Source organism: Archocentrus centrarchus, chromosome 3, assembly GCF_007364275.1.
Source record: "Archocentrus centrarchus isolate MPI-CPG fArcCen1 chromosome 3, fArcCen1, whole genome shotgun sequence".
NCBI classification, from domain to species: domain Eukaryota; kingdom Metazoa; phylum Chordata; class Actinopteri; order Cichliformes; family Cichlidae; genus Archocentrus; species Archocentrus centrarchus.
This window is the reverse complement of record NC_044348.1, coordinates 17,869,556-17,894,920: the sequence shown is the minus strand read 5'-3', so window position 1 is coordinate 17,894,920 and position 25,365 is coordinate 17,869,556. Positions and strand designations below refer to the sequence as shown.

The following is a 25,365-nucleotide window of genomic DNA, read 5'->3' as shown; positions in this document are numbered from 1 at the left end:
AAGGTTAGAAAGACAAGGCTGAGATGGTTTGGACATGTGCAGAGGAGGGACAGTGGATATACTGGACAAAAGATGCCAAATATGGAGCTGCCAGGCAGGAGGAAAGAATTCAGAGGTTTGTGGATGTAGTGAAAGAGAACATGCAGAGGGTTGGTGAGGAGGAGGATGCTATCTGTATCTATCCACACCCACATATATATCAAAAATATAGATATAAGTGACAGGTCATTCCATGAGTGATCAGTGGGGAGTAAAAGAAGACATGTAAAAAGAGGCAGTGTCTAATCTGAAAATAAAGTGGGACACAGACAAATTAAATCTTTAGTCTGAAAAGATTCCACACTGTTTCAGGAAAACCATGACTATCACTGTTATTTAGTTCTTTTTTAAATTTAGTCTTCAGTTGAGGTCAGTTTTAAGAGATGGAATGCTTTTTCCAGATTAGTTTTTATCATTTTTTGTTCAGTTTTATTAGTTTATCCTTGTGGGTCAGCATTCAGAACAGAATACAAACTGCAAAGGACCAACAGTCATGTAGACATTTACATTCTCAGTACACATATGGACCAATGTCTGCTCACGGTAACAAATCTGGCCAAACTGACAGTAAATGTTTTTCATCTCTTTAGTATTTTCCCCCCTAAAGTAATTAAAAAAATCTAATCACCAGCTTCCTACTTTGTTCAAGAGCAAAGGAAAAAAAGATCAAACCAGACCGCCATTTATCAAACTTAAAATTAAGGATTACATGACATGCCAGACAGGCTCTGGCAATGTCATCATACCTCCAGGATCCAATCTGACCGACAGAAAAATAACATCCAAACAGGAATGTATTAAACATTTATTTACATAATGAAGAACAGGAAAAGCCAGATTTGAAACCCAGTATGTAGATCAGAGGAAAATATGCCCTAAAGGGAAGAGTTTTATAGGAATGTATTATAAACAGGTTCCATGGGTTATAGTCATACCGCCATCAGACATAGATGCATTTACAGACTTGCTCTACTGTATGTACAAGTGAAAGGTTTTTAGAGATCTGACATTTCAAGTTGACTGAAGGGTATTGTATAAAATAGTCCCAAAGGACTAAATCGATGTAAATCAAAAGCCGTGTAGTAACTGTGCCAAAAGAATTTATTTTGCAAGCTAGAGCTGTCAACACAGTTAACACAATAAAATCTAGTTGATCTTTCACTCATTACTAAAATATCTGGGTAATTTTCCACCTTTAAAATGCAAACATTTCACAAAGCTGGTATCCCTTTTCAACCCATCGTTTTCCTAATGTTTAAAGCAGACATCCTAGTGTTGATAAACTTACTCAAAACCAGCGGGTGATCACTGATCATAAAGTAAACATGTACTACATAACTAATGTTTTTATGCTTGCTGCACAGCAAACTGACTATATAAAGGGAGAAGCTTAGATCAATAAAAAGAAAAATTAAAGGGAAAAAAAAGCACATACACAATAGTAGCAACCAAAAATGTAATTTAAAATATCTAAAAATCAGGCTGAATTTTTACTGCATCTCACCTCCCTGATCCCCATTGATCTCCCATCTGTCTTCACTGCTCCTATCCAATTCAGGCCTCATTTTAAAGAACACCAGTACAAAATATTCTCAGCTATAGATGGGGCCCAAGCTGCTTAAACATTCAGTAATTACATCATTTCAGTAAGCATACCTGTAGGAGGACTACATGCAGAATTTAGGTATAAATAATTTGAGAATTATATGCCATGGAGTGAGATTGTTTTTTTGTTTTCTTTTTAAGGAAATCTGGTGGTCTTGACAAATTTGTGTCAAGAAATCTCAATCAGTGATTCAGATTTTGGACAATCACTGCCCTCTTTAGGCAGACATTTCCTGCAAGGGCATCAGACACTATGCGTTGGCCTGATTTTACCGAGGGAGGAGAGAGAGAGAGAAAAAAAACAAAAAAAACAAAATCAGGCTACATTGCAGCTGTCTGTCAGTCACAATGTGCATGTTGTTTCTTCATGAGTTTTGCAGGTTAAGACTGTAGTGGATCTACTTTTATTCACAAATACAAAGATATTTTACTTTTTTTTTTAAACAAAAGCAGTACACAAAAACCTATGATAAAATATCTACATTTTTTTTTTACAACTGGAGTGGTAAACTGTCAGGAATCTGGAGGGGGACGTAACAGCCAAAGAAAAAAAAAACCCAAAATTTATATATATGTGTGTGTGTGTGTGTGTGTGTGTGTGTGTGTGTGTGTGTGTGTGTGTGTGTGTGTGTGTGTGTGTAAGTGTAAGAAACACTGATGAGGTCATTTGTGAATAACGGGAAAGTCAGTTTAGTTGATGAACAGGTTCAGTCTGACTGAGACTGCTGTTCCCCAGTTGCACGCTCTTCCACAGTCACAGAGTCGGGATGCTGATCTCTCTCATCTCGGCTCTCTGAGGTCTCATCGCATAGATCTGATGAGCAGGAAGATGGTAAAGCGGGAAGCTCTGACGGCTTCAAGTCTTCTTCAGAGGAAGCCTGGATGACACTTGTTCCTGTGGAAACCTTCTCCCGGTCACCTGCTGGTAACGTCGACTCTGATTCTGGTTTGTCAACAGTGGAGACAGCTGCACATCCAGATGTGACACATTCAGCTTGTTTCAGGTCCATTTCCTTTGGCTTTTGAACAGGTGTGGATGTCAAGACGTACACTTGGACTTTTGCGGGCTGCCCCACGATGAGCTGCCTGTATGAATGGAAGAGGGCTGCATTATAAAGACATATTTCAGATTAACATGTAGCCAGCATGCATTTTTAACTATTCACCTACTCACGGACAATGATCCACAGATACGACATACTTAGTAAAACACTGAGGCAAATTACTATTTATAAGTCATCTTAAAGGGGCACTCACATGTACAGGTTTACTAGTCACAGCACACTACAGAAACATAACAGTGGTGGAGAATAATCACCACAGAGTGCACGCTGGTTAGCTTTTATGTCCAAGGTTGCTACACAGTCCTCATCAGTGATCTCCACCTAGTGCAAGTCCGCAATGGCACTGTCCCCTGAAACAGCTGACCGGTCCAGATGCTTCAGAGAAATTCGTCATTTTCTGTTAAATTGGAAAGGTTTTGATTTTGCTTACAGTATTATTACAGAGGTGCTATCCGATGTTGGGGGTAACATCAGAGACAGCAAAGACGGCGGCCCTTGTCCCCAAAGAGTCTATCAAGTCAAAGTGGGTGTAGGGTTTTTTTTTTTTTTTGGCTTACTGTAGCCATAACATGTACAAATAGGCATTTGTGGGTGGGAGAAGCCAGAGATCCTGACTGTCAGCATTCTGGACTGAGCTGTAAATTAAGCTATATTTTGTAAGTTTGTGCATAAGTGGCAGAATTATAAACTGCAGGGAGGAAAACAGACAAACAAACAAAAAAACAACAAAAAAACCAGCTCCCTCTCTGGGCAGTGTTTACTTTTATGGGGGATAGTTTTGCATTTTGTATAGATTCATTTTGTTTTCTTTGTTCTTTTCAAACATACTTAAAGAAATTTGCAGCGCAGGCTGCTCTTATTTGCCCTGCTGAAACCCATTTTAATATACTCGAAATAATTTTGAGTATAATTACATATATATTTTTTTTTAATTATGTGGATATAGCACATGTGTAGTATTCATTTCACTGCTTAGTAAAATCTCTCTGGCACAGCCAACAAACATTTTCAACTTCAAAAAAATAATAAAATCTGATTTCACTGCTGACTGTATACCTGCTGTTTGTATGTCCTGGTGACCTTTGAATGCTCTGTCCCCGGTATTACAAAAGTGTCCACAAACAGTTTTTGGGTTTTACTAGTATCATAATGTGTTAGTTTTGAAATTTGAAAAATTATTCACACACTTTTCCCCAAATAAGTAATCTATCACTTTTAATTTTTACATGTTTTTCTAATATTTGTCTCACAAAACAAAGGAAATCCAACACATCTACTCATGGGCAGATAACTGTACTAGTGGAAGGTATACATTTATATTTACTAAATACAGGGGGTTGGCATTTATTGTGTGGATTCTGTGTGTAGACTGCGTCTCATAGACAATTTGATAACTTGGATAAACACAAAACATAAGCCAATGACAGCAACAGCCATCTAAAAATAAATGTGTAAAGTGTAAAGCTAGTCATGCTATAACTACGAGCAGTCACTTGAGAGCAGTTTGGGTAGAGGGTGATTTGAAGATTAGACAAATGGTACTCGGTAAAAATCAAGTAATATTTCAGAATCAGAATAGTTTATTAATTCCAGGGTGGGTGGGTTTGTTACAGACACTTATTTAAAATATAAATATAGTATAGAAAATCTAAACTCTAGAAAAACAGTGCCATGTTAGATTAAAATGAATTATTCCAAAGTTAAACAATACCGTATACAGCACAGACAAGATATTAGAAGTGAAAATAGTCCAGGTGTCATATGGAGGTGTTATAAAGTTTAATAACCACAGGTAGGAATGATTTTCTGTGGCATTGTGTTCTGCTTGAAAACCTGATCCTTAGTTTCTGGTTACATGGTGGCACTAGCGGAACAAATCAGAGCCGGGCCGGGGACAGGACAAATGACCGGGCCCTTTATACCCAAATAATAAAGCTCATCATTTTATAACATACACATGCCTGCAACAGCGAAAATAAAGCCATTCATGCAGCACAACATTTTATTCAATATTATACACCTACTACATCACTAAAGTCAGTCGGCCTTGTAAAGTTTTTAGTAACCAAGACTCAGTCCTGACTGTGGCAACCTATAAAACCCCCATGTAAGACATGACTGAGGGGTGATGTAAAGTAGGATATGTCTTTGGTCATACACCGTGTTCATCTGGATACACCCAGGAGAGGGCTCGCCTTCTCCAGCTCTCCTCGGATGTGATAGAGGCCTGGCTACCTGAAATCTCATCTGGGCCCCCTCTAGGCCCAGGCCCGGGCCGGTCTGTCCTCCCAGCCCCCCCAGAAGCTCCGCCCCTGCATGATGGAGAGGATGGTTGGTACAGTAAACATCACTTAAGTCGCACAAATCGGATTTGAGCTCTAGTAGGATGGCTTCTGCAGGTCCCAGTTTTTCCTAACGTTAATTCCAATAAAATCATCAGCTAAATCGTATCATACAAGTCAGATTTTCACCTACCTCAGATGAAAAATCTGGTCCCGTTGTAATACATTTCCAATTAAATGTGATCACATAAGTCGGATGAGTTTAGCGCTGAAGCCCTCCTCAGCTCCCGCCACGCCCACTTCCAATATGTACAATCTACACAAACTCCATGCATCGGCTCGTTCATCCACAACTACACACACTAACAACGCCTGGAGGTCACTTGAGTGGCTATACAGTCACGTGATGTCTGGATTGGCTGCATTAGGTGAATCAGTTCATTTCACCTGAGACAATCATGGCAAGAGCAGGAGTCAAGGGGAAGCTACAAACTCGCACTTATGAGCAAAAATATGAGATTATAAAATTCGCAAAAGCAAATCCAGGGATGAAACAGAAAGCCACTGCAGCAAAATTCAATATTAGACTCCAAACTGATATTTTTAAGAATCTTGAAGAATTGGATTTTATCCAACTTACACATAAGACGAATTTTTTTTTTTTTTTACAAGTCAGAAAATTCCAGGGGCCATTTGAATCCGACTTATGCGATTTTTACTGTAATTAGTTATGCAATGAGGAAAGGGCAATACATTCAAATTTAGAGCTACAGGAGCCTATGCATCCTCTGGACAACATAATGCACAAGGAACTACAAAGGGGTGTTAATTTTTGGTAACACACAAATACTTTAATAAGTCACTTTTCTCCATTGGTAACAATATAACATAAGTTGTAATGTAACAAGTTATAACAACTTATTGCCCCAAAGATGATGACCATATTCAGTCCAAATCCTGCAGATGCATTAGAAAGCTGTAATATATTTAGTCATCATGAACCTCTTTTGGTAACATCTACACGACTGATATTCAGACCTGACTTATTCTGCACAGCACATCAATGAGGGAAACACACTTTTATTGCTGCCTTTCCAGATTTATGGAAACATGAGAACAGGAAGTGAGTAACAGAATATGAGCGTAAAAATGTAGATTGCACCTTTGCAGACTGACTCACATCACAGGAAGCTGTAGTTGATCGAGGTATATGAAGTATCTCTGCTGCCTTTATTTTGACTTTATTAAAATCTGTTGTTCCTAAAGTCTGTTTTATAAGTTGCTCAAACTTATAAAAGTACTCTATGAACTCTAAAGAGTGCCCCTTTAAGAAGTTAGTAAATGTTTTTGGTCTTCAGTGTGTTTCAGAGATTCACTATAAATCACAGCATGTAATGTGGGTAGTAGTTTCTACTCACACTCGATCTTTGGCTTTCGTATCTGCTGGGTTAAAAAAAACAAAACAAGAAACAACCTTTTCAAGACACGTGTGACACTAAACACTGGCCATGACTCCAGCGGTAGTGAAGGAAAAACACAAACCTTTCTCCTGTATGACTTTGCACACGTGATTTGGTCGATCACTTAAATGTTTGGTCATCAGGTCGCCACCTGATGCATCAACAAGGAGGTCACAGTTGAGACAAACCAACGTTAACCTAAAAACAGAAGAAGATGTTTTATTATTGGGTCACTTCATCTCGAATGAGCAGTTTTTTTTTGTTTTTTTTTATAACATTTTCTGCTCAACCGTCTCAGATTTCCATAAAAGTTTTATGGTCCAAAGTTTGAACATTTTTCATTTTCACATTTCAATATTTAATAAAAATGTATTCAGTTCTAATTAGAGTAAATTGTGTCAGTTATAATTAAGAGTACCATCTGTACATTAGAGAATTTTGTTCTATTCAGGGTAAACCATCTACTGATATTTTTGTTTTTGTGGCACAACATATCATATTTATATAAGAAAACATGAAAGTTGAAAGAAAATATCATTTTCTTCATTTTGTGACTGTTAAAAAGTATTCTACATGCTTTATTTTGCAATATTGTGAAATGCAACTATATACCATTCAGAAACTGTCACCAATTGTCTTTTGCAATGTTAAGTTTTTTTTATTAGTGTGTGCTCAAATGGGAGACTTTGCAGGAATGCTGGACTTAACTACCCAATACTCAGCTACATTTTTGATTCATCAGTCCCAAATTACAGATCCTAATTCATTTTGATGCTAAGAAAGACTGGTGAAAATTTCAAGCTGTAATTGTTTTTGAGATATTCATGTTCAAACATGGCCTCAGATTTTAATGTGCCAAAAAATGTGCCAATGGACCATTTTTCAAAAAACATCTATCTGGAAAAGTATTTGATATAGGAAGCTAAAATTTCACACCAATCATTATAAATGTTCAAACTTTGTTTAATAAAATTTTTATGCAAATCAGAGACTTGCATTTACCGATGTGTAAAAACATAAGACGTGCTCTTACTTTGAGGATAACGAATTTTTCTTGTGATCCATTTTCAAAAATCTGTTCTTGGTGATGGTGCTATGAAATCTGATGAAAGGGGCAAAGAAAGCTTTGTCACAATTAAGTCAACAGGTGCTAAATTGACTCAAATATCAATGCAAACCAGGCTCTTACTGACCTTATCATATGATTCCCAATGGAAACTTTGCAACTTGTCCGATATTTGCATGCACCACAACTGGAAACCATCGGGAAATGAGAGAAAAAGTCGTTCACGTGTGCGTTGCACTCGATGCATGTGTAACTCCCTCCGCTGGCACTGAAAACACAAATTTTAACACTTAAACTTTAAGATTCTGTAAATGATGATTTTAATTTCTCATTAGTATGATATGTTAATTGTCTGCTGAGAGGCCTGTGGGTTCCTAATTTTATAGCCTGACTTGTTATACCACTACATCATATTATGTCTGATCCACTTAAAAGCCCAAATAATGTGACTGAAGCCAGCGTACCGTTGTTGATTACTGAGCCTAATTAGCTAAATATCACACACATTAATTTTTTAAAGACAGAAATCCTGCTATTAACCAAATTATTTTTAGCCACCTTAATGAAGACTGTCCAGAAAATTAATTAGAAATACAAGCATCTACTTTGTGTACTGCGAGGCTTTAATAACATCCATTAATTTGCACCCACCCTGTCGTGGATACCCAGGAGGTGGGGCTCCATGTTAGCCATATGCAAAAGACTCATTGTGCCATTAAAATGAATGATGTACACTTTGCTGAAGATTGCAGTGTAAACATTTAATTTATTTAAACAATACACTCATTTTAAAGGGGCTTGACATTTAACTTCTTAATAAACTTGCATCAGCTCAGATCATTAAGGGCTCAACGCTTTCGACGTTTAAAAGGATCCAAACGCACTCATTTTTCTTTAAAAAAAAAACAAAAAACGCAGCACCTACACAACCTACACTACAATGCGGCAACAACTAATATAACCTGAGAAGGATTCTGGGTCTTCAGTGCAGACACTACAGATGCACACTTGCATGCAGTTCTCCAGAAAAGCCCAAAGGGCCTTTCCTGATGGCAATGACACTATGCAAATCTCAAAAACTGATTGGTCAGAAAAAGTTGGCTTTAACGAGTTCACGAGCAGAGGCGTGAGTTTGAAGAGTAAAAACCCCTTCAAATGGAGAGTTCCCACACCACTTCATTTCACTACAAACAAGTTTGTTTTTTTGTGTATGTGTATTATGAATTCTGTTTTCTCAGAGGCAGGGGCAAAGTTAACAGACCAACAGTAGCCAACGTTACCGAATGTTAACCATATCTGACACTGCCCCCTGGTGGTGTCAGAGACACACACAACTAAAACAGGTGGACATGAGTCTGCAATGCTAGCTCACTTGATGCTTACCAAAAATTATTCCCTTAAGAAAAATATAATTACAGTGTAACAAAAATAAATCCTGAATCCAGAAAAACCCCACGTTCAACGACTTCCTTGACAGTTTTTTCTGTGAGCAGTTAAATGGATAATCAGGACTGCTGAGGAGATGGAGGGCATGCCCCATCGTAAGATACCAAATGAGGTTTGAAACAGAACACTATCAAATTTGACCTTTACTGATGTTTAAATGCTGCACATCTGAGTCCGTTTCTGACTGCTGCGTGAAAAAATTTCCAAACCTGAGATTCCTTAGTGCCAGGTTATGCTTGGGGCAGCGAGCATTTTGCTTCTTGTTCTGAGGCGTCTTGGCCTTTCCTGCTTCCGAAGCAGTTGATTTAGACTTGGATACAGTAACTGGAGCTTTCATTTGATGATTTAAACTTGGACTTTCTGTACTGATAACAAAGCCAGGTCGGTCAGGGGACACCGGCAGTGTAGGTGACTTTCCTGTGAGGGAAGCTCTGATGGTCACCTGCAATGAAACCACAAAGTACAGACACTGGATCAACTTTATATTACTTTAACACTTAACATAAAAGCACAACTCTTATTAAGACTGACTCAGACCTTTGTACCCGGAGGAAGGCCTTCCAGGGCTTTAGGCTTCCTGAAAGTCTTGTGGACATGAGTCCTGTGCTCCACTTTTTCTTTGTAGGTGAGAAAATTCAGTCTGCATTTTCCACAACGATGAATCCCTTTTTTCTGAAATAGAAAAAAAAAATTTAAAAATAGGGAAGAAACACAAAAAAATTTGATTAATAAGTGGTGGTTCGAGAAGCTAATAGCTGAGATGTTTCATCTGGATTCCCTGAACTAAAGTAACAAGTATGAAATAGACGAATTTCACTGCTATTAATAGAGTGGCAATTAATATTTTTTTAGGCTCCAATTTGACCAAATTTATTGCTCCTTTGTCAAGTCTTTTATGTTTTACAGTACTGTGCTCGGCAGACACCTAAATTAATTCAAACTTGGAGCCAACAGCACAAACAAAAAACAAGTTCACATTTGTAACTTTTTTTTTAATAATGTTCAGAATTTACAGGAGAAAATCTGGAGCCACTAAACAGTTTTTGCTAAGCATCAGAAAGGCTTTCAAACTGTGAGCGCAAACTTAGCTTTATACCTGATGTTTCATGTAGTGCTGCATGTATATATGACTAGTTCTAAGAACTTTGAGACAGAAGGGACAGAGCAGGTCTTTCGTGTTTTCATGGACACTTCTGAAATGTGTCTCCACATCCGAGAAGAAGGAGGACCTGTAATTGCACACCTGTGGAATCAGTAAAAACAGAAATTTAGTGCCAGTGACCATTTCTCTTGAAAAATTAAATGAAACTGTAACCCTGTGGCGAGTGCCAGACCTGGCAGACATAAGGCATTTCCCCAGGTTTGTGGTTCCCCTTCATGTGCTCCAGGAGCACCTGCTCCGACTCAAATGCCAGCTCACATATCTTGCAATTGGCTGTAAGGAAATAAAGAATAAAATGAGAAATGGAATATAAGTTTCTAACCGAACAGCGAGACTGAGCTTTATGAATCATCATCTTATACTTGAGGATTCAATTGGACTGTGAGCACTCTCAATGTGGCACTGCAGCTGGAATGGGGTCATGTACTGTCGGTAGCAGTGTTGGCAGGTTGTGTGGCTTTCCCAGCTCTCGCTGTTCTGCTTTTCCAGCTCCAAGTGGTGTTTCATATGGTTCATGAACCTGCAGGGAAGGGTGAAAACACAGAGCACGGAAATGTCAACCAACTCTTTAACATGTAGGAGCTTCTGAACGATGAGCCAGTTTTTAACTGTAATCACAAACAGACTGTTGAAGTTTGTGACAAAACAAGCTCATCTGAACTGACAGCAATTTAGGTCTCAACCATGCAGGCCTAGAGATCGCTCAACGACTCCTTGGCAACAACAGGTTGCTAGGAAAAAATGTACATTCCTGATCATCTGGCAAGTGGTTGCTATTGGTTGCTGTCAGTCACCAAGTGAAATTGGTCAAAAAGAGGTATGCAGTGCTGCACCAAAAACCTCCTCGCAATTGCTTTGGTTGTAAGCAAGTTGCCTGTAGTTTGCATGCAAGAAGCCAACTTCTCTGCAAACACTCCCCAACTACTCGCCAAGTAGTAGTGAAACCTTTTTGAGACGTCTTCTCTTTTTGGAAGTTTTTGGTGCACCACTGTATACCTCACTTGTATACTTCACTTAACAACTGGCAGCAACCTCCAGCAACCACTTGTCAACCGTTTTTATCTTGCATTTTTACCTAGCAACCAGAGGTTGCCAACTGGTCTCTAGGTCTGTGACTGAAACCTTAGAAAACAGGAAATATGAAAAAGAGGAAAAATGTAAATAAAAGTATTTATGACTCTCTCACGCACATATATACATAGTAAGGTGGTAAACCATTTCTCTGAGTCTTGTACTGTCAAACTGGCTTCACAGAAATGGACAAAATCTTGCAACATAGTTCAGCAGACAGCCGCATGATACACACCAACCCTTATTTGATGATCTATTTAAGCTGCAAATCTCTCATCTCTCCCTCTGACATGTCAGTGCTGCGGCTCTGCTTCATGAAAGTTTTATACAGTTGTTCATAAATACACTTCATATATCAAGTGGTGTTCTGATATTACATGACAGATTTTGCCCATTATTTACCTGATTTTAAAAGTATTTAAATAGGTTAACCATAACCCATAGTTAACCCATAATTTCAAGACAGGATTGATAATCTATGCAGTACTGCTGACTTTATAAAATGCTGGCAGGCTACTTCTTAAATGCTTGCTGAATATTTGAAGATCATCATACACCCCCTTGCTCCATATCGGTCTAATGTAAAATGTGTTGTAGATGTTTGAACTGCTATATCGAGCCCTGACTTTTCAGTCTTCACACAAGCATATCTGTCACCTTTGAGGAGAGATGATAAAAACTGAAATAGCAACAGAGCTTGTTCAGCTGTAGTGAATACTAACTGAATACTAAAACTTGCTGCAGATGTGTATAATGTACATGGATACTGCATTTTTCTTTTCTTTCTTTTTCTAAACTTGGTAGTCCGTGCCCCATAATTTGAGAACTGCATTAAAGAATTAATCCATAAGCCAGAAACAATTAGGCCAGATAATCAGAAATTACTTAAATTTACATGTGAGTGTATTTTTCACACAACTCTTCTATTCATTAATCATGACGTTTGCATTTTGTCAGCAAAAACAACTCAAAAAAAAAAGAAAGAAAAAAATTAATAATTATAATGGTTGACTTAGACAAATTTGATAACTATTTATCTTTAAAAGAGAAGGTGCATTAAAACAAAATCAACTTTAGCTTTGCAGGGAAAATTAAACATTCATGGCCTGTGTACATGCAGCGGTTATGATCCAGGTCCCAACGGTTTTTAAGATAAATGAAGTGCTCTCCTCACGCTTCACTTTCTAAGCATGTATAATGGCCGTTATAATATCAGCAATTACACAAAGATTTTTGTTTTGCCTAATGATACAGTGCCCCGTGGCTGCACTGAGCACCTCCTCAGCTACCTGCCACTGCTGCCCTGATGAGGTATGGACCATTTTTCAGCCTGCACATTCTGCTACCTCAGCTGCCCTAATAGAAATTTTATGTGGATGAACTCTGACCTCTGCTGTGAGTGCACGGTTGCAGTACAAATGTGTTTCCCCATTAAAAGCAGCTTACAGAAGCTTTTTTGCCCCACTGTTCTGAAGCAAAGTTATTTAATCAAAGGAGCACTTCTTACGCCACCTAAACTAGCAGCCATTTTTCATCTCTACACCCATGAGGGAAAATGGTCAGATACTGTCATCCATCTGAGACAAAAGCTGCAGTTAGGGCAGAGGGAGACATCCCCCCACCCTCCTTTTCTCTTTATTGGCACTGGACACAAAGTCCTTCAAGACTCAGTCTGCCTTTTGAGAATTATAACTGCAGACACTTTTTGGAAGAAGGCTCAGAGTTGGAAAATTAGTTCCTCACAACACTCATATCGAAACAAAACAAAAACACTACATCACTGTCTACAAGCACCACAAACATACATATAAATAAACACATTATTTAAATCCATGTTAGAGTTGCAAAAGGCAGATGGTTTAGCTTTAACTCATTGTCATGAAGGGAAAGTTGATTTCAAAATTGCTTTAAATTAACAATACCATTAGTGTTTAGATTGGTACCCATAAGCTTTACTCTCACCCTGCAATTCTGTCTGCCATCTGATACGAAATCTCCAAAGATTTCAAAACACGACTGACATTAAAGTGGCATAATAAATACTAGACCAAACCTGAATATTTATTACTCTAATATGCCTGGCTGTTCTATATTGGAAAGCAATGTGATTTTTCCGACAGTCTGGGTATGGGGTGGGCAGGCATCTGTAAGCTGAGCTGCTTAGCCTTCCTTACACTAGCAGACAGTAATTGTTAATATGTCACCTAACAGAAAACAATGATCAAGTTAATAATACAGCTATGCTCTTGGTCTAATACATTTTGTTTCTCAAAGAATTCTTTTTGATTATAATAATAATGCTAAATGAATAAAAATTATGTAGTCTTATTGCTGCTTTCACCTTAGTGTCCAAAGGCAAGGATGTGATTTATGTAAGTGGAGTATTTACTAAACAAGGAATAAGAGACTCCCCATAAGCATAATTTACACTTTGTGTCGAATGTGTGTAATCTATGATGTAGCCTACGCAAGTGATTCACCTGGTCCGAAACATGAACTCTCATTGATGATAACGTTGCTCCAAAATGCTTTATATGTAGAAGTAAAAACTCTACATTTAATATATTATGTCAGTGTGGTGTTCACTTGCTTTTTCAAACCTACAATACAGGAAAAATGCTGAGACACAAAGCCTTTGTGTGTGTGTGTGTGTGTGTGTCTCTGTGTGGGGGGGTTATAAAGAAAAATTATGACCTTCTTAATTTAGAAAAAGCAAATTTTCCAACCTGATATTATTCTTAAGAACTTTTAAGCAGCTTTGGCACTTAAAGGTGGTGTTGGTCTTCTGTGCCTCCTTCTTTTGCACATCTCCCTCGAATCGGCCATAGTAGAAATCTGAGACCAGCATGATGCGCTTGTTTGCATTGGTGTTCAGGGCCGCTGGAGCTGCACTTCCTCCATTTGCACAGCAGCTCTGAATTAAACAAATGTTAAACAACTTGCATGTTAATGTCTCATGAAAAATGGCATCTGCATGATTATTTTCTAAAACTGACTTGCTTTTAAATATACATGCCTGCAAAATAATCCTATTTAACAAATAATTATTTAATAGAATCCCATTTGACAATAACAAAATATTCTTATGCAAATTCTCATTAATTCATACTCTGAAGGTTCTGCTCACCGTCATGTGATATTTTAGGGCCTCCTCTGTAAGAATTTCTTCTTGACAATTGGGACACTTTCTCTTCATGACACCATTATCCACTCTGACAATTACTTTTTGTGGTGCTACAGAAAAATAATTTAAGCTTAACTTTAACAAAATACAACAGGAACTAAGATTAAATTATGGGGTTATTGAAAGATTTAAAAAATTTAAATATCTATAAATCTTACCCAAGTCAAGCTTAGCTTTTTTAGCTGTGTTGTCCATTTCCTGTTGTGTCAGTCCTCGTTTCAGTAAACTCTGATCTGCATGAAATGTAAAGGAATTGATCTGAGTCACTGCCGGATGACTGAATGGTAAAGGCTAAAACCCACTGCATTAAAGGGAACATTTTAGTCCCAGCTACACATTTTTATTCTTAGACTCTACTAGAGTACCTTTGCATGATTCAAAGTTCAAAATAATCCTTGTTTATCTTAAACTGGGGCTCCCCCAAGCCCCCTCCCCCAAGTTGATTTTCTTGGTGGGTCGGGCTTTAAAGCCAGAGCTTTTTGCTCACAAGGATCATTTGCACAAATGCAGACCTTATTATCTTAAACTTCAACCTTGTTTAATATGAGAACCCATCACTGAAAAAGTGCAGATATGGCAGAAAATAAGGAAAAGCAAAATAGCTCACTTTCAGAGTTACCTCTGTTATTGCTGCTGTCCTTTGCAGACACAGAGAAGGTCTGAAGAGGTTGTGAGGTGGATCGGTTTGGTTGCAGCTGACTGGGCTGTGTTGAGTACACAGCAGGACTCTGGACATTTGACAATGTCACAACATTGTTGCTAATTTGCTGCACCTGCGGCCTGTGGACAGCGCCAGGTATCACTGTTGCTGGAGAGACCTGCTGGAAAATCTGCTGCTGACCAGCTGTAAAAGAGAGGATACACACTTAACATTACAAGACTGAAAATAAAAATAAAACACAGTGGAAAGAACATTTACTTGCAAATCAATTACTAGATTAAACTTAGATTTACCTGGAACAATTGTAAATGATGTTCCAGGGGGATACTGGGCCCCAAGAGAGGCAATGAACTCACTGTTATTGGTTAACTGTGGAGAAGTGACAATAAAGCCCTGGAAAATAAACAAACAAAATCACTTTTATCAGTTTCTGTTCCTTTTGCATCTTCTTGTTTGGTTTTATAATGGTATTAAACATTTAAAACCAAAAATACCTGATTATTGACAATAACAGGCTGTGGAGTTACTGTTGTCAGATTGGGTGGTGCAGTATTTGATTTCCCAGTTATATTCAATGGTAGAACTATTGGTGAGGGGGCCACAGCAGGCTGAGGAGGGGGGCACTTTACTTCTTGTTTCACAGCACTTTTCCTCTGAGGAGGTGGAGGGTTAGTAGGCTTTCCATCTTTCTGGTTATTCGCTGTAAGAACATTTAAAAAAAAATTTTTTTTAAAGGCACGGGGTGAGGGCAAAAATAAGCAAGTCAACAAAATATTTGTTTTGAACTTTTAGCAGAAAAAATGAGCAACATGCTGGAAAACAAGTAAAAGGTTTAGAAAACTAACTGCAATAAGCTGCAATTTACTACAAGTAGCGAGTTAAAGGTTCACCACAAAATTAAATATACATAGTTTTGTAGCACTACTCATCCATCTAGACTGTTTTGGTCAAATCTGCAGAGCTTTGGAGACATCAGCTGCAGCTGATGTCCACACCACACCACAGGCGTGGTGTTGTGCACATGTATCCGTCTTAAAGGTTTGTGAATAAAACAGAAATAAAACAGAAATATTTGTCGTCTCTTGAAAGAGTGACCTGTTTTTTTTGGTAATGTTGCCTGAATACACCACCACAGTGCATTTTAAAAACAATCAATCAATATGTGATTAAAGTGCAGATTTTCAGCTTTAATTCAAAGAATTTAACAAACGTACTTTACAACTGTGGAGGAATTACAGTCATTTTAATACAGCCTCCTATTTTCAGAGGCTCAAAAGTAACTGGACAAACTAATATTTCTAAATATAAGAATTGGTTTTAATATTTTTTTATTTAATGCTGAAGCATATGATCTTTGAAATGGAGATCAGGTGACTAAATTTGCCATTGAAGAATATCACATTTCTTTGCTTTGAGAAACTCTTGGCCCTATACACTTTAGAAGTCATTGGACTGCTTCTATCAGCAGTCATATCACCAATAAACATTAATGACCCAATTCCCCTGGCAGCCATACATGCCCATGCCATAACATTGCCTCCATCCTGTTTGACAGATGATGTAATATGCTTTTGATCATGAGCTGTTCCTCCTCCTTTGTATTTTTTCTGTTCCCATCACTTTGGTACAAGTTCATTTTGGTTTCATCTGTCCAAATGTTTTTCTCCAGAACTGTATAGGTTATGCTTGATGGCAAAGTTAAACTGGCCTTCCTATTCTTGACTGTAACCAGCAATTTACACCTTGTTCAACACTCTCTGTATTTCCATTCATGATGACGTAGACTTATGAATGATAGGTATACCTCCTCGAGTCTTCTTAACTTGGTAGATGGTGTGAAGGGTGGTGCACCGAGGCAAAATTATTAAAAAAAAATAAATAAATAAAATTGGGTCACACACTTTCCTGATATCATGATCCAGCTATTCAAAAATCTACAAATCTTGTTAAAAGAATTATTTTACTTCTCCAATGGCATAAATTAGTATTAGTAAACTAAAACAATCTAGCTGGATAAATAGCATTACATGCCAGAGGAAGATATTTAATTTTGGGGTGAACCGTCTCTGTAATACATCATTTACATGACAGATGGTGATTCAGATGTAATTATTAGGTTATGTTATTGGCTCAGTTTTTCTATTAGCAGTATTACTAAAAACGTTATTGAGGGTTTGAATTAAAATTTCAGAGGCTGATCTGGAACCAGGAGTTTTTAAAGGATTCTTTACCATTTAGAAACAGGTAAAACTGGACATTTAATTCCCTATATTTACAAATGCATATTAAGAACTGGGAAACACTGTCTGTGCATTCCAGAAAATATCACAAACTAATCCAGATCTGGATCCAGGCACTCTTTATGCCTGGTGTGGAGGGAAATTTCAACCTTGGTGAAGGAATGTAGTCTGATCTTGTATTATTACCTCCGCCAAGGAGGTTATGTTTTCGGTCGCGTTGGTTTGTTTGTCTGTTTGTCAGCAGGATTACTCCAAAAGTTATGAATGGATTTCGATGAAATTTTGTGGAGTGGTTGGAAATGACAAGAGGAAAAAGTGATTAAATTTTGGCAGTGATCCAGATCACGATCTGGATGCAGGAATTTTTTTTAAGGATTTTTCACTATGGCGGGATAGGGGGTTATTGTTGTCTGGGAAAGATGAAAGATTATTTCACAGTATTTAGATACACGTATTACAGCGTCAGTGACCCTATGGCCTTGGCGGAGGTTTGCACTCTCTGAGTGCTTCTAGTTATACATGCATTTGTGCTGTTAAAGTTTTTATAATAAAATTATACATTTGCTTAAAAACACACTTTCATCTTTTTAAAAATATGGTGTAACATACAGAGCACTCCAACAAAGATAGGTTCATCATCATCATCTTCTATCAGATGAACTTCAGGAACTTGTTTCTGCCATGGTTCCAGCTCCTCCTCTACACACTCCATAAAAAGTTCAGACATTGTGGACCTGCAACAGAAAACCGCTAAAGTTCTGCAAACATCATACATGTTGAGATGAAATAGAAACTAAGAACAGATTATAGTATTTTACAATAAACTCTCTGCTGTGAAACAAGGTCAACTATCCTCTGCAAGATATTTATGCCTATCAAAAAGTAATGATATGGCATTTAAACTGAAAATATCAAGTTCTTCAATAATAGTTATAATTAATACCTAAGCTCAATATACAGGAAGATGGACATCAATTAACAGGACATAATTTGCAGAGATCCATATGTTTAGAAACAAAACAGACATTTTGACACGACAATGGGGATTGCTGTGGCTCATTTACTAATCGTAAGGTTAGCAGTGGGATCCCTGGCTGCTCCAGTCTACATGTCAAAGTATCCTTGGGTAAGATTCTGAACCCCGAGTTGCTCCTCATATGTTCATCAGAGTGTGATTGCGTATGTGTGTCTGTGTATTAAATAGATAGCACTTAGATGTAGAAAGTGCTTGTATGAATGTGTGTGTGAATGAGACATGCTGTCCTCTGAGTGCTCATGTAGAATAGAGAAGCGCTTTATAAGAACCAGGCAATTGGAGTAAAAATCGAGTCAGTTTTGGTTTCAGAACTTGCCACTGTGTATGCCAGCTCACTTTCACTTAATTTACTTTTAGTATAACCTGGATGATAATGTGAAAATGTCAATAACCACAAATCTTTTTTTTTTGCTGAATGAATGAACTGCAGCAATGAACATACAGAAACCAGGTTACTGGGAGAAGATTCAGGTGTGAAATCTGAAAATCTGCTGCCTGAGGCTGCACTGAAATAACTGCAAAATCTGCATTTGGCATACAGCTGGTCAGCAGTCCATTTCTACAAGATTAAACAAGCTGAGAACAAAATAAATGACCTCTGATGAGTGTTTTACTGGCTGGAGTAGAGCTGCTTATTGTAGAAATCATAATCACACTTATTTTGGTCAATACTGGGATCACGATTAATCAACATGTAAAACAGTAAATTCCTTAAACTTCAAGAGACATCCTTGAATTTAATTATAAATCAAACGAGAAAACTAGATGAATAAAAAAGATGTGAATTGAATTCAATCAAACCCAGTGGATAGGCAACAGTAACGGGAAGTGATGTGCTGAAACACAATAAGGCATGTGGTTGCTCTAGGCTGTTGCCAGTTGATGAAATCAGTCACAAAGAGGTATACGGTGTTGCACTGAAAACCTCCCTGCGATTGCTTTGGTTGTAAGCAGGTTGCTGCAATTGTTCGCAGTCTGCAATAAAACTACTTGCCAAGCAGTAGTGATACTTTAAAAGAGCAATGCAAACTGGAAATGGAGAATGTTGGCCTTCAGAGTAAAATGTGTTGGTTGCAACAGTAAGTCACAACTTTTCCTTTGAAGGCAAAGATTCTCCATATTCAGTTTGCATTGTACGTCTCAAGTTTCATTACCTCTTAGTGAGTAGTTGGGGATAAGTCTGCATCTTCCATGCAAACTACAGGGGACCGTGGTAACCTGCTAGCAACCAAAGCAATCAAGAGGAGGTTTTTGGTGCAGGACCCCTTTGCAACTGATTTCATCTTGTGAACACAACCACATGCCAACTGGGAATACACATTTTCCCTTAGCAACGGGGGTTTCCAGGGAGTCACTAATCGGTCTCTATGACTGAGGCCTAACGTGCTATCGTATTTGAAAAACAACCTTGTCCTGCTACATTCAAAAGATAAAGAATATTAGCATTCATTTGGACTCTTGTTTCTGGCCATGTGATTAAAAAACATTTGACAATGTGTTGACTTCCTGGAAGCTGTCTTGATAAAACACTCTCCAGTATGTTCAGCTTGACATTTTTTCCTGGTTGATTTTCAATGCCGAGCTGGTAATAAAGTGTAGGTGTGCAGGTGTTTTTTGTTTTGTTTTTTTCCTCCTCTCCATCAAACAGCTGCCTCTTGCTAATTAAAATTAGTCTGACTAAAGGGGAATTTGTGAATTTCTCCACTGTGGCTAAGAAAAATGCAGGTGAACATTTAAACCTGTAATAACTTAATTAACTAGCAGTTGAGGCGCTGATATAATATACCTTATAAAAACAATAAGGCAATAAGGCCAACATGTCATAGTATATCATATAAACATCAAGCAGAAACAGAACAACATTTCTTTAAGTATGTTGACGTCAACCTCACAAATCACAAATTCTCTGCATGACAAGGGGCAATAACTAGCTGCCCAAAACTCAAATCTACTAACAACTATTGATTTTCTCTCTGCCACTTACTGTTGGTTAGTTCATGTACATGAAGTTTAACAGAACCTTCCCCATGATAAATTACTTACTCCCTACTAACAAATTACTCCTAGTAATACTGGAGTTTGAGATCTGTTAAGTAAAAAATAAAAATTTAAAAAAAATCATATACTAGTGGTAAAGATACACAGAAAAAGAAATGCAAGGGTTATGTGAATGGCAGCCATAATAAGAGCTGGATGAATTCTCTAAATACTATGGGAAGGTGCTTCAATGCTTCCTTAAAATCTATTATAAAGGATGGACAGAAAACCATTTGTTTTCTACGCATATGCAAAAAGGGCTTCAGCCTGTTGTTTCCTCTTATGAGAAAAGACCTTAGCATTATTCACTGTGTGACTGCTGAACATAAAATGTCTTACAGAAAATAATTTACAACAGATTCTGGAATTAAAACAGCTTTGATTTTATTAGTTATGAAATGGAAGATACATTTTTTTCTTAATGAAAAACTAAATATTTTTGCTTGTTTTGGTTAAGAATGTCTAATATACACTCACATTATCTAAAACATTTTATTAGCTATATATTTATTAGACTAAATTATATGCAAGTTATTTTGCTATAGGCTGCGTTTAATGTTTTAATAAAGATAATAAAAACCCAGAAACCTGACTATTGTACAGTATGCAGTTTCTACAACTGTCTACATAACTTGAGGTCCTTTAATTTATTTCTTATCCCTTAATTTTCTTTTCTCTTTAAATATTTATTAACAATGTAAAGACTGTTAAACAAAAATAGACGGCTTGCTCAAATTGCGGTATCGGCACGTCACTGTGGTACCCGTGGTGGCATCTTCAGATACCAAGATGTGCGACAGCTGTTTAGGGTGATGCCTTGACCTGTCATGGCCGTTCAACACATAATGCACCTGCACAAGCTTAAGTGCTGGCAATGTTGCTGGCCACTTACATAGGTTACGTTGTGGGCCCACAAAGACTCAATGCTACAGAATAAATCAGGCCTATGGGTATATGGAACTTAATGTGACAAAATATTTTTAATAATAATCAATTTTTGATTTTACACTGTTTTTGTGATTGTTTGTAGCCAAAAATCAAAATCGAACTAAAACGCAGATTAATTGCACACCCCTACATGAGCTGCCATCTTTTTAAGGTGATCCACAACACGCTGCAGCTGTTTGGAGGTTCTCGAGGTGATGCCACAACCTATGGCCTCATAGCTTTCTCAGAAAGCCATGACATACCTCGGCTTTTTGAAGTAATGGCATGAGCTGCTGTGGCTGTTTTGGGCTTTTTGAGGTTGCTACTGTGGCTTTTTGGGGCTGTTTCAGGCTGGTGTCATAATGTACTGTAGCTATCTGAGGGTGTTTGCAGGTGAGGCCACAAGATGCCCCCGCTGTTTGGAGGTGATGCTACAAATTACTGTGGTTTGTGGGTATTTAAGCCTGATGCCATGCACTACTGTAGCTGTTGTCTAGAGATGTCTACTATAGAAAGCAAGACTAGCTGATCTGTTGTTAAAGTTGTTTTGGTGTCATAAAGGTGTCTTTTATCCTGGCAACTAATGCTGCCACATAATGTGGTCCAGAGACGGTTATGTTTAGAGCTTTGATTTAAGAATCAGCTGAAAGCTTCAGATCTCACTGACTCTTTATTTTTCAGTATGCTCTAAGTGCCAAACACATTAAATTTGTCACAAATATTCAGTCACCAAAATTAGTTTCACTTTGATCTGGCATTAAACTAAAGTAACTTCCATCTCTCCTACGATTAGAGACAGTGTTTGAACTAAATATACAAAGTTTCACAACTTAAATGTGCAACCATAACATTAGAAAACACCACTTTTCTACAAGCACCACTGTCTTGCTGTATTTGCAACAACAATGTGGCATTTTGTTGTTGTATGTTTGTGTTCTTGTTAAGTTAACAAGGTATCAGACACCACTTTATGAACTTGCATGCATACCCTTAAGTGGAAAGACACTTGATAACCACCATGCAGGCGGTTTACACTAATTGGCTACCTGAATTACTGCTGAAACAATACACATTCAATCATAGTTTTTCTTTGGGCATAGGCTGCTTTTTCATTCATGTTCAGTCTTTGTACCTGACCATTTTTAGGGAAATATTTTTTTTTTGTTAAGCCACTTAACATTGATCTATGACTCATTAAAGCATTAAAAATTGGTCATTTGAACTACTGTTGTGAGAGAACTTTTGCTCACGGGATATTTTCACTTTTTGACCATTCTTCAATGATACATCAATATAGCTCTAGGGAAAAAAACACGTTGCTGTCACCAAAAGAAGCTAATAATTAAAATTCTGATTGCAGCTGCTGTGATAATATTTGAAGCTACTTTATTAAAAGTGGCACAGACTGCATTTTAAGGGATTTTCCTGTACAGCTGGTCTGAATTTCGCCAACGCAATGAGCCTGTGTTGACTTATCTTAGTACAAAATCTGTCTGTGTATGCCTCCTTAATAATCAGGAGCTGTCCAACCAAACTTGGCACACAGGTATATCTTGGGATCCTGATGCTTTTTATCTATATCAGATGGCATCATCACATTGCATAGCAACAAGCTCAATTTCTAGTATTTAAGGACCTATAACAACTTATAAAAAAAACTGCATCACTTTAACTTCATAGCCAACAGCACAAACAGGTCAAATAATACTACAGCAAGAGCATGTATTAGTTCAACAAATGTCTGTGCATTTTTCTGTTATTTTTGTCCGTTTGATTAAGAAAATGGTTTCAGTACATTAGCTTAAAAAAGTTTTTTTTTTAAATATTACACTTAGGTTATTTTCCTTTGGGGGAAGGCCAAAACCAATTTCTTTTAATCCAACTAATCATTTATAGTGGTTAATGCTGGTGAGGGTCTGCACGCTTTAGCTCCTGTGTTGTGGAGAGCCTGAAAAAGCAGCTTTTACAAACTGAAGGTATTACAAAGCTGTTTAAATATCTTTTAAGATGGTGACAGCAGTGCCTGCCGGTGCAGCTGTACTACCTCTGCTCAGATAAAATAAATAAAATTTAAAAAAAAAAAAAATACAGTTTCTATTGTATTACAGTCACACGTTTTTCTGCATTACTTGTGTGGGCCTGAGCGCTTTTATAGCGATAAACCACTAACTGAAATGTGAATTATGCGAGGTTTTAATTTTAAGCTAGCTAACCTCAGCGCACATTTTCTAAGCATGTGAAAACAATAATTAGCTGACAGAAGACTTTACTGTGTGCTACATTCAACAATAGCCCAGTTAACGTTATGTTAGCCTAGCTGTCTCATAGCGAGCAGCGCTGTTTGACGTTAACATCTCTTTTCGTTAGCAGCAAAGCTAATGCTAACGTCCAGGTTTTCCCCATCCTCCTTCTGCTCTTCAGCCGACATTAAAGCGTTATGTGTAAAATCAGATTTAAAAACAGCAGCACAGGTTACCGTCAAATCATCATATCATTACTTTGCAAGAGTGACCGTTCATCGAGCAGAGCCTCATAAGATTAGCTAGCATACGTTAGCATGCACACATTCTCTGGGACAAAGCCTGCACCAACAGGATGTGTTAAAGCCCAGCTCTTTCACCTCCAGCTTCTGGTTTTAGGGCCAAAGCTGTGTCTACATACCAGTTTTAGGACAGTCCTTGGACTGAGGACGGCGGAGTTCAGAAAGGGTGGGTGCACATCATACACCAGGGGATGTAACGCGGCGAAAAGGCTCGATGCGTGCGGACCAATGCCCGGAGCTGCTCTCTGGGAACTTCCTTTCTAATGTTGTAGTGCTTCCTGGTCTCTCCATCAGTTCTCTGCACCTGAAAGCTTGGGAATATTCAACTGCAGCACACGTTTGCACGAAGCAGGAAAATACACAGAAAATATTTGCTTAGATGTTTGATAATCATTTGTTTAGGTCTACATATTTATCTATCATTACTTTTAGATATATCTCTAAGTAATCAATAAACAACTGATAGGAATGTGTAGATAACTAGATGGACTAAATAAGATAATATATACTTAATTTATCCCAAAGTTAGGAAACTACTTTGTTACATCAAGTACAAATGAAGTTAGACACAACAAACCTATAACAGAATTGCTTAAGTAAGTAGAGCTGCTTATAGCTCAATACAAAAAGGGCAATATAGCAAAAATAAATATCGTAATAAGGTAAAAAGAAAATAAAATGAAGGGATAAATGATAAATCACATCAGCTGACATTAAATGACCCCCCCCTTTTGTTGTCATAGCGTGGCACAGATTCAACAATGTGCTGGAAATGTTGCTCAAAGATTTTGGTTCATATTAACATGACAGCATCACACAGTTGTTGCAGATTTGTTGGCTGCACATCCATGTTGAGAATCTCTTGTTCCACCGCATCCAAAAGGTGGTCTATTGAATTGAGCTCTGGTGGCTTTGGAGGCCATTTGAGTACAGTGAACTCATTGTCATGTTAAAGAAACCAGTTTGAGATGATTTAAGCTTTGTCACATGGTGCATTATCCATCAGAAGATGGGTACACTGTGGTCATAAAGGGATGGACATGGTCTGCAACAATACTCAGATAGGCTGTGGGGTTTAAGCAATGCTCAACTGGACCCAAGGGGCCCAAAGTCTGCCAAGAAAATATCCCCCACAACATTACACCACCAGCGAAATCCTGAACCAGTCAAGGCAGGATGGATCCATGCTTTCATATTGTTTGCAACGAACTCTGATCCTACTATTGAAATGCCACGGCAGAAATCGAGTCTCATCAAGAATTTTTTTCAATCTTTTACTGTCCAGTTTTTGTGAGCCTGTGTGAATTTGCAGATCCTGTTCTTAGCTGACAGGAGTGACACCTGGTGTGGTCTTCTGCTGCTGTAGCCCATCTAATGCAAGGTTCAATGTACTGTGTGTTCAGAGATGCTCTTCCACATACCTTGGGTATAACAATTGCAGTTTGTGGGGTCAATAAACGACCTGTTAAACTTGTCTCTTTTCTTCATGGTATAATCATATAATTAAATGCTTCATTAACAATACAACAAAGTAAACTTAAAC

At 37.8% G+C, this 25,365-nt stretch overlaps 1 protein-coding gene across 8 annotated transcripts; it reads right to left on the bottom strand.

Annotated features, from left to right (window-relative positions):
* Nucleotides 1–441: 441 nt before the first annotated feature.
* On the bottom strand, nucleotides 442–24,079 carry znf280d (zinc finger protein 280D). Of its 8 annotated transcripts, none has more exons than XM_030720010.1 (18): nucleotides 23,942–24,079; nucleotides 17,890–18,014; nucleotides 15,535–15,740; nucleotides 15,334–15,433; nucleotides 14,987–15,223; nucleotides 14,538–14,612; nucleotides 14,323–14,429; nucleotides 13,922–14,109; nucleotides 10,487–10,644; nucleotides 10,297–10,397; nucleotides 10,059–10,205; nucleotides 9,500–9,634; nucleotides 9,172–9,404; nucleotides 7,644–7,784; nucleotides 7,484–7,552; nucleotides 6,533–6,648; nucleotides 6,409–6,433; nucleotides 442–2,730 (listed from the first exon to the last, which is right to left on the bottom strand). In XM_030720010.1, exons 2-18 carry the CDS (start codon nucleotides 18,005–18,007, stop codon nucleotides 2,352–2,354), a joined length of 2,535 nt encoding a protein of 844 aa, XP_030575870.1. In that variant the 5' UTR covers nucleotides 18,008–18,014; nucleotides 23,942–24,079; the 3' UTR covers nucleotides 442–2,351. The 8 variants fall into 8 exon arrangements, with proteins under 8 accessions (XP_030575870.1, XP_030575878.1, XP_030575886.1 ...); XM_030720018.1 differs by having other exon boundaries at nucleotides 6,409–6,430; XM_030720026.1 differs by having other exon boundaries at nucleotides 14,999–15,223.
* Nucleotides 24,080–25,365: the final 1,286 nt, after the last annotated feature.

Excerpts from the sequence above, each read along its gene's own strand:
- znf280d (XM_030720010.1), bottom strand. The coding sequence starts at position 18,007 with ATGTCTGAACTTTTTATGGAGTGTGTAGAGGAGGAGCTGGAACCATGG. Across the intron at positions 9,405-9,499 it reads GCCTTCCTCCGGGTACAAAG|GTGACCATCAGAGCTTCCCT; the intron begins GTCTGAGTCAGT and ends GTTTCATTGCAG. Across the intron at positions 7,785-9,171 it reads CTGGCACTAAGGAATCTCAG|TGCCAGCGGAGGGAGTTACA; the intron begins GTTTGGAAATTT and ends TTGTGTTTTCAG.